At 35.4% G+C, this 12,438-nt stretch overlaps 1 protein-coding gene across 1 annotated transcript; it reads left to right on the top strand.

The window, feature by feature from the left end:
• Positions 1 to 7,716: 7,716 nt before the first annotated feature.
• Positions 7,717 to 11,933, top strand: LOC132270532 (protein NRT1/ PTR FAMILY 4.5-like). The gene is made up of 6 exons (XM_059771708.1): positions 7,717 to 7,746; positions 9,484 to 9,566; positions 9,676 to 9,898; positions 10,321 to 10,746; positions 10,875 to 10,999; positions 11,081 to 11,933. The coding sequence occupies exons 1-6, from the start codon at positions 7,717 to 7,719 to the stop codon at positions 11,931 to 11,933; spliced, it is 1,740 nt and encodes a 579-aa protein (XP_059627691.1).
• Positions 11,934 to 12,438: the final 505 nt, after the last annotated feature.

Below are 12,438 nucleotides of genomic sequence, written 5' to 3'. Positions count from 1 at the left end.
TAAAAGCTTGATTTCTAAATCCATATTGGTTTGATAGATCTTTAATTGGCGAATTTCAGCTTTTAAATTGTTAACCTCCATCCTTAAATCTGGAAGATTAGCAGGACGAGAGTTCTGGCTTTGATGTTCTAATCTGTTTAGAACTTCTTTCATGCTATATTGATTCTCAGATCTTAGAAAGTCTGGATTATCATTATCTTCTTTAGGTTGTGCAATCGCATAACCTATTTCAAAGATCTTCATTTTAATCTGAGGATCTTGAACTTGATCTATAAGATCCAACAAGGATTGTTGATGGGCAGTTAAGACATTTAAACTAAGCCCATTCATTTCAACAATAGCCTTGTAATAGTCATTCTTCTAGTGACAAGAACATTCTGGGTTACTATTTTCTTCTTCAGAGGAAGATGAAGATTGTAATTCCATGATTATGTCCTCGGAATCAGAAGATCCATTTTCAGAAGAACTAGTATTAACCAGTAGTTTGCTTAATTAGAGTTTTAACTCTTCACTGATTGGAAGACTGTTAAATTTCTCCTTAGTTTTGCACTTATTGGCATAGTGGCCTATCCGTCCAAATTTGAAACACTTAGCCTCTGTCTTGGGCTTTCCTTTACCCTTTGCTTTTGGATAGGTTTTCCTTTTGGGCTCAGTGTACTGTTATGAATTATCAACCTTTTGTTGATATTTCCTTCGGGAATATTTCTTTTTATAAAGCTTGTCAACCTTATGTCTTTTCCTAACTTTAGGATAAGATAAAGGAGTTTGATAGGCAAATTGATCACAAAATTCACCTACTTCCTTTTTACCCGTTAATCTATGTTGTTTTAACTGGGACTGTAACTTCAGATCATTATAGAGAGCTAAACCTTTTTGGATTACAATGTTGACTAATCCACCACGGGTTTAGTTTCTGTAAGGGATAGAGATTCCATTGTTCATATCCCTTAATTTCTTTCTGATTCTTTCAGCAAAAAAGGTAGGAAGACCATCCACGAATTTTGCTTTCCACTGTTCATGATTTGCATCACGAAGCTGTAAAAAATAACAATTTAACAACTAAACAGTAATAATTATGAAACACTTACAGAAAGCTTTCTTCTTTATAGAATTTCAAAATAAAGTACATTGAGAAATATTACAAAAGAGAGAGAAAAGAAAACTGAAAGATACATTGAGTGGAAATATTGCCCTCTATTTATACATAACATTGGACTTGAAAATTAAATTTTGAAGTCCGCATAGTGGTTGGGTAACGTGTGCTAGAATAATGCTGTTGAGTGGCCCGCCACTACGTGTTGTCTTCTTGTCGGATAGTAATTATCAACTTCGAACAAGAAATAGTACTGTAGAAATAAAGACTTTGGGGAAAGTGCTTTGTTATCTTCTGTCGGCAGGATAAGAGAGAATCTCTACTATTTGGGAGCCTTCATCTTTTCTTTCAAGTGGATGGTTAAAGAATCCTAATAATCTTTTGCAGAGGGGTCCTCATCTTGGATAAAATCTTCATTTGGATCTTGTGTTTCGCCAGCAAAACAGGAATACTGATTACCTTCTTGGCTGGAGACTGACACCATAGATATGTCATCTTGAACAGTGGGAGTAGAAGAACCAAATGTATTGACAAATTTGGTTTTCATAAAATCCATGCATTTGACCATTAAATCTGTTTTAGTAATTAATGGCTGCTGTTTTCTGATTATATCTTTAATTAATTTAAAAGGATTAAAGATATCAGTGGCATCTGGAAACTGAGTTAATGTCAATTTAGGAATAGCATCCTGATACTCCACTATTTTCTGTTTGATAAGGGTCAAGAGGGCCGCAACAGGCTCTTGAGACGTGCCGGCCCACCATCGGTAAGAAAATGTCCTTTTCAAGATGGGCAGCTTATCAAGATTATAGCTGCATTGGAAATCCCATTTCCAAATCCAAGGGATTCCAAATTCTGTAAAGAATAATAGGGTGGATTTACCTACAGGAATATTATCCTGTCCTCGGAGCAGAGGATGAAATTGCTGACATGGGAGGAATAATTGCCTGATAGCTTCTGGTAAAATATCGAGATCTGGACCAAATATAGCCCACCAAGGAATAGCCCAATTTAAGATTGAGGACATATCTTGAAAAACCAAGTATGCTTATGTTTCGGATTCTGATAAAAGAACGAATATGTCCATGTTGAGATATAATCCCAATAATTATAATTATACCCGAAAGCAAGTTTTCTGGATAAATTAGGATTTAATCCCCAGTCAGAAGGCTTATAAAGCTTTTTAAAGATAGCTTTACTATAAGTAAGAGGACTATCTTTGGAATTTGGAAATTGCTTGATGTGGGTAAATTCCACAGAGGAAGTTTCAGTAAGCATGGCTTCATAAACATATCTATGGCAGCCATCTGGTGCTACATATTGTTGTGTTTGGAAATATCTGGGTTTTACTTCCCAAGGATCTGGCATCCATTGTTCATCTTGAGGATCCAAAACCAATACTATTTGAAGATACCTTGAATTATGTATCCATGGAGTTTCTGTTATAAGAACCTCTTTCATTGTTTTCTTCTGTGAGCTTTCTCCTTGAGTAGGAGTTCGAAGCAAGTCAGATAGATGCTCCAAAGCTGGATACTGATTATCAGTGAGTGGTATAACCACTTTAGCTTTTGCCCTGCTTTTACCACAGCCTTTTGTGGTATTACCACGGCCCTGCCCATTATGGGGTTGACTCATAAACCCTGTAAAAATTCACGGGTTAAAAAATCAGGTAAAGAATTAAAACTGCCTTTAATATATTCAATTGAAAAATCAAAAACAGATAAATCAGCTTGTCAACCAGCAAATATCTGTTTGGAAACTAAATTTTTTACATCTTTTTCCAGTACTTGTTTAGCAGCACTACAATCAATGCGTAACAAGAATTTCTGATTGATTAAATCATCCTAGAATTTATAAATGCATTTAACTAAAGAAAGAATTTCCTTCTTAATAGTAGAATAATGTAATTGTGCATTTTTCCAAGCTCCTGAAGTGAAGCGAACAAGCTCCTTTATTCCTGTTTCGGGATTCTTTTGCTTAAGAATACCGCCATATCCAATGTTGGATGCATCTGTTTCAACAATTTTAAACCATGAAGAATTTGCTAGGGCTAAGCAAGGAATCTGTTTAGCGCAAAGTTTAATCTTCTGGACGGCGCGAGTATGTTCTTCAGTCCAAGGGGAAGGTGACTTCCTGAGCCGTGTATATAAAATTACTGTATCCTGTGCAAGATTCTTGTAATGGTTACGAATATAATTCAAACTACCAAGAAATCTTTGCAGTTGAGTTTTATCTTTAATTTCGCCAGGGAATTTAGAGGCAAACTCAATACTTCTGTCAATGGGTTTTTCCATCGCAAATTTCATGACCAAGAAATCTTACTTGAGTGAGGAAAATTTTAAGTTTAGGAGCAGAAACTAATAAACCACTTCGGTAAATAACATCTTTGAAAATTTTCAAATGCTTATAATGTTGATCTATTGATTTTGAAAATATTAAAATATCATCAATATAAACAATAGAAAATTCAGTATAAGGATTAAAAATGTCATCCAAAATATGTTGAAATTCTAAAGGGGCATTTTTAAAACCAAATGGCATTACTGTCCATTCATACTGTCCAAAGGGTACACAAAAAGTAGTTTTATATCTGTCCTTTTCTACAATCTGTACCTGGTAATATCCTGATTTAAGATCAAATTTAGAAAATATTACAGCAGATTGTAATCTATTTAATAGATCTTTAATGTTTGGAATTGGGTATCGAATCCAGCTCAAAGCAAGGTTGAGTGGCCGATAATCAATAACCAGTCGAGGAACTCCTTGTTCTTTTTCAGAGTTTTTATTCACATAAAAAGCTCTGCAACTCCAGGGTGAGTAACTTGCTGTAACTAGCTTCTTTTCCATTAAAGAGCAAATTTCAGTTTTGCGAATTTCCAAGTAGTTAACCTTCATATGGCTGGGACTAGCTTTGGAAGGGATCATAAGATCGGTAAATCCTTTCATAAGGTAAGGAAACAATATGCTTCTTTCTATCCCAAAAAGCATTAGGAATATCACTGCAGATATCCTTTAGCAAACTTTGTCGTATTGACTCATTTTTCTGTTACTCAGTGGGATGTACCAATCTTTGATTGATTGCTAAGGAAGAGACTTCCTGTTGCAAATAATTCAGTTGTTTTTCCTTAAAGATAATGCTATCTTTAAGAGCATTAATATGCTTATTTACGGGTTTGATCAAAAATTCAAACGTGATTGACTGACCCTGTAGAGTTGAGCATATTCCATGATAATGAATTTTCTCAATTGGCATAATCAAGGCTAAAAAGGGAGTACCCAAAATAACCTGTTGTGCCATGTTTTTAATAAGTAAGAAGGTAGATGGTAGACAAATAGCTTGTTTATAGATAAAAAAATGATTAAGTTTATACTTAATCTGCATCTTACCACCACTTGCACTGGTAAGACCTTGAGTGGTTTTCTCAAAATATTGAGTAGGGACCAATCCTTCTTGAATATAGTTCATGTCTGCACCACTATCAACCAAAGCAACAGCATTAGTGATAGTATATTCCTCATTAATTACCAAATTAATGGATATATACCATTTTTGGTAAGTGACTTGATTCAAAAGATTAAGATAATTAATCTTTATCTTTAGGCACTTCAATCTGGGAGGAAGAAGATTCTGTAGCATGATTTGCCTTGTCTTTTAAAAGCTTAATTTTTAAATCCATATTGGTTTGATGGATCTTTAATTGATGAATTTCAGCTTTTAAATTGTTAACCTCCATTCTTAAATCTGGAAGATTAGCAGGATGAGAGTTCTGGCGTTGATGTTCTAATCTGTTTAGAACTTCTTTCATGCTATAATGATTCTCAGATCTTAGAAAGTCTAGATTATCATTATCTTCTTTAGGTTGTGCAATCGCATAACCTATTTCAAAGATCTTCATTTTAATCTGAGGATCTTGAACTTGATCTATATGATCCAACAAGGATTGTTGATGGGCAATTAAGACATTTAAACTAAGCCCATTCATTTCAACGATAGCCTTGTAATAGTCATTCTTCTGGTGACAAGAACATTCTGGGTTACTATTTTCTTCTTTAGAGGAAGATGAAGATTGTAATTCCATGATTATGTCCTCGGAATCAGAAGATCCATTTTTAAAAGAACTAGTATTAACCAGTAGTTTGCTTAATTGGAGTTTTAACTCTTCACTGATTAGAAGACTGTTAAGTTTCTCCTTAGTTCTTCACTTATTGGCATAGAGGCCTATCCGTCCACATTTGAAACACTTAGCCTCTATCTTGGGCTTTCCTTTACCCTTTGCTTTTGGATAGGTTTTCCTTTTGGGCTTAGTGTACTATTTTGAATTATCAACCTTTTGTTGATATTTCCTTCGGGAATATTTCTTTTTATGAGGCTTGTTAACCTTATGTCTTTTCCTAACTTTAGGATAAGATAAAGGAGTTTGATTGGCAAATTGATCACAAAATTCACCTTCTTCCTTTTTACCCGTTAATCTCTGTTGTTTTAACTGGGACTGTAACTTCAGATCATTACAGAGAGCTAAACCTTCTTGGATTACAATGTTGACTAATCCACCATAGGTATAATTTCTGTAAGGGATAGAGATTCCATTGTTCATATCCCTTAATTTCTTTCTGATTTTTTCAGCAAAAAAGGTAGGAAGACCATCCACGAATTTTGCTTTCTAATGTTCATGATTTGTATCATGAAGCTATAAAACCTTGGCTAAGAAGACATCTTTGTACCACCAGAAATGAGTTAAAGATGGACATCTTAGATTCTGTAACAACTCTTGACTTCGTTCACTATTAGCTCCTTCAGGACCAACGAAATGTTGAATGATGGTGGTGATGAGAGTGTACACCGCATCAGCAGTTGGGCCTTCTTGCTGAGTATTTTCATCCTTGACAATTTTGACGCCTGAAAATATCTCTGCCTTCTGGATATCCGTGAGAACATTGTCCCACCATCCTTTAAGGATGCCTGTAAAACCAGCAACAATAAATTTTGTAATTGTTGGATCAGTGTTCTGGCTAAGTTTAAAGACTTGACTGTACATTAACATTTGATGTACAACCTCATAAATCTGATAGTCAGATTTACCATCGATGTTCCATTCATAAATGGTTTTTCCATGGAAAGATTTCTGAGTATGAAAATAATCCTCTTCATACAAGATATCTTGAGAGGTTGGCCGAGGATAATAATATCGACTCGGAGCTGGGGCTACATTTGAGTGGATATTTTTATCATAGACAATTTTGTTGAAGTCAGGCATATTGGAGATGGAAAAATTAGCCTGAAAATCCTCCATATGAGGAGAAAATTCATGTTCAGAAGCAGTGTTAGATTTAGTATGGGACAAAGTTTGAATTTTTAGTCCTTGAATTTTCTGAGTAAGAAGTTGGAGAAATTCCTCATTCTTTTTCTAATGAGACAACTTGAAACCTGAAACCTCAATAGCAGGTTGAACAAGAGCCTTTGATAAGGGAGCTTCTGGGGAAGGTTTGATAGAGATGGTCTTAGTATTAAGAATATTTAATACTGTGTCTACACCTGTCTCAATTCTTCCCAATTGGGACCCTATTGTCTGCATACAGACATTAGTATAATTATTCTGTTGGTAAACTTTATAAATATCTTCCTTTACAATAAAGCTAGTTTCTTTATCAATATAGGAAGATGGTTGGCTATAAGCCTTAGTTTCTACTTTAGAACCAGTTTCCTGATCTGTAGTTTTCAAAAGTAGAGCTTCAGTGGGGGGGATGGACCGAGTGAATAACTTTATCAGTTTTAGTGGTCCATGTTTTCAGAAAATCATCCAAAATATTTAAATTCATAATGGAATGATGTGTCAGACAAAACTAAGAAACAAAAGGTATAACCATTTGTTTTTCTTGAAGATATTTATAAAACTGTGTTTTAAAAAACTGTAATTTGTCTTTATCAAAAGTTTTAAAATACCAATTTCTAAACTCATGGTATTTCTCCGGTTGAAATTCAGCATTAATGGTTTTTCTATTGGGTGTAAAATCCATTAAAACTAATATTCTTCTCTTTCTTAACTTCTGTCTTCAGCCTTATCTCCAACACCCATCTCTGATAGTGTGGGACTGAACTCTATTCCGAATTCACGACGTGATTTATTCTTCGGTGCTGGTTCATAAACTCCTTGTGGAATTTTATTCTGTGATTGTTGGATTCCCTTCAGCTTGAGTCGATCAGCCTCTGTGAATTCATTTTTGTCCTTAGACATTCCTGAAATAGAGTTACGAGAAGGAGGATAGGAAACTTTATAAGGAAAATTAATTCCTCGAGATGATGTAGATCTGGGTAGATCTAAAGATCTTCTAAAATTAAGAAGAACATCACCATCATGATCCTGGATAACACAGTCCAAATTCCTATTGAGAATAGGTTTTGCAGGAACTGCATTAGGAATTGTCCAATGGTCAGGGAATGTTATTTCACTCCAAGGAATCATCCTTTTTGTGGCAACATTCGAAGTGAACATGTTTGTATCTCATATCGCTGTTACTCCTTTAGAGTCTTTGCGAATGACTTTTGGACAGTAGGTATCAAGTAACTTATAATGGATGCAATAAATTACACTTATCACCTCCGATCCAGGTAAGAAATTATACCCATGGGTCTGTACACGAAGACTAGCTGCTTCGTATATGTTTCTATCCGTCAAAGATAGATTCAGACTAGGATATACATCAAAGTAAACCGGTCCATGACATAGACTGGTTTCAGTGCACCCATCAAAGAAGGGTGAAAATCTAAACACCTAGCATCCCTAAGTGTTGCTTGAATACAAGCATCCATACCAAGTAAGGTTAAAGGTTTAAAAGCAATTTGAATTAAACCTATATGGATATATTTGTACTTCTTCATGTATCTCTGAAGATCTCCTTGAGACAATAATTTAATTATTGTGTCCTGATTACTCAATTGCATGGTCTGCTACATGGTTTTAACTGCCCACAGATCAGCTAGATTGAGCATTCCGATTTTGTAAATGCTGCTTGCATGTACGGGTGGAATAGTCCACTTGTTCAATTTATTCTGAACATCAGTAAATTCAATTAACTCTGAATTCTTGATGAATTCAGAATCCTGTAAATCCTGTTCTGCCATACTGGAAGATGGGTTTAACATGATTGTTAAATATTGTTAATGCTTAAGATCTATATAGAATAATCATTATAAAATTATGTAATGAACAGTAAGTTACTATTCTGTCATCGTGCTGCTTAAGAGAGGCCCTATTACTCGTCTATCAACAGTTTACTGGAAACAACGACCTGTGGAGCAAGTTAATGCAAAAACGGTCTAATCTTCCAACACGACTTTTGGACGACCCATAATAGAATCTACTTATAAGTAGGATTTAAACAGATTAGTATTCTCAATATTCTTTACATAATTATCATAAGAATCATCCTAAATATGCACGATTGCCAGAAAATCAAACAATTTTATCAATAATATTTTTAAATTTTATAAGAATTTTTGTCTACTTTGTGAATTCAAAGTACCATAATTTGTGAATTTAAAATAACCATGTTCATTGTGAACAATTTTATCGCTTCTCCTTACATCATCAATAAAGTATTAGATGATATAGCAAGTCTATAAAGATATATTATATGGATATGGCCAGCGTGAACAATGGTTATATGTATTGATGGGTGATATATATATATATATATATATATATATATATAGGCATGATAATTGACAAAGGCAGATTAGTATCACGGGAAACTAACTGAATAAAATATAGAATGGTGATTGAAATGGGTGCAGTGAAAGAGCTGAATGCAAAGTAATAAATAAATCAATTAAAATTTCCTAACAGATGAGATACTAATCTTTGTATGGAGCTCTAGTTGTATAGTTGCACGTACGGTCGTTTAGAGCTCTAGTTGTCGTTTAATTTTAAGTACCGAAAACGAAGCTTGCTTGGGTTTTTATGGTTTTATTTGTTTTGGTATATAATGTATTCTATAGAATTTCGGATTTTCTTGCCGGCTGGACATGCATTTATATTCTGTGACTTCACTTGAGACAAAATATGGGATTCACAAAGACAAAAAAAGTACAAAATATGGAATAGTCAACGTAGCAGGAATGGATAGAGAGAGAGGAACAAAATATGGAATTAATAGAAGTATATCACCCAGAAATTAAAGAGAGAGTGAGGCAGCTTAATTTTACCTATATGTGTGTGTAACTGTGTATATATAAATAGGTACTATACATCATCCAGAAGACATCATCCACTTGACAGACAATTCAGCTGTCTATAGGACATCTTGTAGATCGACAATGGTAAGGTAAGTCATTATTCAAGTTAACAATTATTGTACTGTTTATCTTATTGCATTGATCAATACATGTACAGCAAGGAAAGAATATTGAAGTTGACAGTAACTTTATGCGCCCATGGAACAGCAAAAAAGGAGGGTTCAGGGCTTGCACATATGTCTTCGGTAAGAAAATATACTAATGAGAAATTTAGTTTAGTTAAAGAGTTTCAATTAGCTAGATGTACGTTGGTCCCACTAAACGTACTAATGAATTTCCTTTTGATTTAATTTGCATTGGCGACCTTGGAGAACATCAGCTTCGTGGCCAACATGTCAGCAATGGTTCTCTACTTTAAGAACGTGATGCACTTTGACCTCTCCGCTTCTGCAAACACACTAACAAACTTCCTGGGCTCAACATGTATGCTCACTCTCTTGGGAGGTTTCATCTCAGACACCTACTTGAGCAGACTCAATACATGCTTGATCTTTGGACTAATGGAAGTAATGGTAAGAATGATATGTATAACATATACAACTGTCTTCCAATTAATATATATAATTGTTGTAGCTAATTGATTATTATTATTATTATATATGTATACATAAAAGGGCTAGCCCCAGTGCACAAGTAAACTATATATTTTTATTCTGCATTTTTTGAAACCATGATCTCCTCCACGTCACAAGCGCCATAGCATGGCACCCTCATAGAGTACCCTAGGAAAAAGGAGCATTTCCTCTCCCGAGCCATTTCGTGTTAATAAGATGTGGGAGGGAAGGAATGTCATAATTAGGGTTTAATTTTCTTAGAGTTTCAACAAATGAATAAATTAATTCCAAATTTTGGCAAGATGAATAAACAGATTTATATAAAAAGGATGCTAGATCCATATTTTGAATGTTGCATGCTTTAACGAATTAATTTACAGGGACTGGTGATTGTGACAATCCAAGCATATTCTGATAAGTTGCAACCTGATGCTTGTGGCGGCAAGTCAAGCTGTATAGAAGGTGGTCAAGCTCTTATGTTCTATGCCTCCCTGGTTTTGTTGGCAGTTGGTGCTGGTGGTGTAAAGGGATCACTTCCAACACTTGGTGCCGACCAGTTTGACAAGAAGGACGAAAAGGGGGAGAAGGGTCTGGCAAGTTATTTCAATTGGTATATGCTAAGTACCACATTTGGAGCCATTATAGGAGTTACTGCTGTTGTGTGGGTTAGCGAGAACAAAGATTGGTACTGGGGATTTTTCATTGGCACTGTCACTGCCATTGCTGGTTTTCTTGTTCTTGCCCTTGGGAAGTCTACCTACCTCGTCCAACCCCTCGCCAACAGCCCCATTGCAAAGATAGCACAGGTCTGTCCATCTCTTATTCTATTCTCCCTCTCCCTCTCCCTCTCTCTCTCTCTTGATGATCATGTATTTATGTAATTACATTTAATTTATATATATGTATTGTACACATGCACATTGATTTTTTTCAGGTCATAGTGGTTGCAATTCGAAATAGAGGATTGTTAGTACCAGAAAATTCTGAGCAATTGTATGAGATCAGTGATAAAGAAAGAGATCCTTCTGAAGAAAAAATTTCGCATACCAACCAATTCAGGTTAAATTCCCTATATTAATTCAATCTAAAGATTTAACCGAGCTAGTACTAATTAATATATGCCTACATATATCAATGCAGGTCCCTAGACAAAGCTGCCATTGTTGGGGAAGGTGTGAATCCGGGGCCATGGAGAGTTTGCACAGTGACACAAGTTGAAGAAGTCAAGATACTAACAAGGATGCTGCCCATCATAGCTAGTACAGTGATAATGAATACATGCTTGGCACAATTGCAGACATTCTCAGTACTTCAAGGGTATTTCATGGATCCCTATTTGGGTTCTTTGAAGATTCCAACAGCCTCAATACCAGTCATTCCCCTAATATTCATGACTTTCCTCTTGCCCATCTATGAGTTCATTGTCTTACCTTTTGCTCGCAATATCACTGGTCATCCCTCAGGCATCACACAACTTAAACGTGTCGGAGTTGGGCTTGTGCTCTCATTCGTTTCGATGGGTATAGCCGGCATAGTCGAAGTGAAGAGGAGGCATCAAGCCATTAGGGATCCATTTAAGCCCATTAGTCTTTTCTGGTTGTCCTTCCAATATGGTATCTTCGGGGTGGCGGATATGTTTGCTATGGTTGGATTAATGGAGTTCTTCTACAAGGAAGCTCCCTCGGGGATGAGATCTCTTTCTACATCTTTTGCACCACTATCGCTCTCTTTCGGCTATTTTTTGAGTACTGCCTTTGTCAACATCATAAATGCAGTTACCAAGAAGGTGACTCCAAGCAAACGATCGTGGTTACAAGGGATGGACTTGAATCATAGCCATTTGAATCTCTTTTATTGGTTCCTAGCTATCTTAAGCTTCCTTAACTTTGCAAACTATCTCTTTTGGGCTAAATGGTACAAGTACAGCGAAGATACTAATGAGTCTGAGATTTATGTGGAGGATACCAACAGGATGGATGCTATTCAAGAATAAGAAGTTGTTGTAGATCAATAAGCAGCTCATTCCACTACACTTGATTTGATCCATTAATGGAGGGGTTTAATCCTTTTCAATTATTCTGCTATTTTGTTCCGATTCCCTGAAGATTGTAATAAAAAAATTGGATTTTTTTTTTTTTTTTTTCAAATATGTTGCATTACTGCAATGACATTTTCATCTCCGTACCCCTTCCTTATTTTATTTTATTTTATTTTTTATTTTATATTTTTTTAAAAAAAAAACAATTTAAGAATACAAGATGTGTGTAGGTGCAAAACCTACGTCACATAAAGCGAGAGCGGGAGCGAAAACAAATTTGAGCGGCAGAATTAAATCATAAGCAGGTAGAATTTGAGCGAGAACACACGCGAAGCGTGAGAGCGGGAGCGCGCTCGAAGCGTAAGAGTGACACCTGTTGAGAAGAATTGTGTGACTTAACGCAAAACTCGATCAGAAAAAGTCAGAGAAAACAATTGCAACACACTCAAGAAAACAAAAA

The sequence above is a fragment of the Cornus florida genome, unplaced genomic scaffold (genome assembly GCF_030987335.1).
Source record: "Cornus florida cultivar Cherokee Brave unplaced genomic scaffold, ASM3098733v1 CherokeeBrave_3.0.0_Hap2_Chr08, whole genome shotgun sequence".
NCBI lineage: Eukaryota > Viridiplantae > Streptophyta > Magnoliopsida > Cornales > Cornaceae > Cornus > Cornus florida.
The sequence above is the reverse complement of the archived record's forward strand: the minus strand, read 5'-3'. Positions and strand labels throughout refer to the sequence as shown.

What these genes read in the sequence shown, in the direction of transcription:
- LOC132270532 (XM_059771708.1), top strand. Translation starts at nt 7,717, where the DNA reads ATGGGTCTGTACACGAAGACTAGCTGCTTC. An exon ending in TTCAGGGCTTGCACATATGT is followed by an intron (nt 9,567 to 9,675) that starts CTTCGGTAAGAA and finishes CCTTTTGATTTA; the next exon opens with ATTTGCATTGGCGACCTTGG. An exon ending in TTGGACTAATGGAAGTAATG is followed by an intron (nt 9,899 to 10,320) that starts GTAAGAATGATA and finishes ATTAATTTACAG; the next exon opens with GGACTGGTGATTGTGACAAT.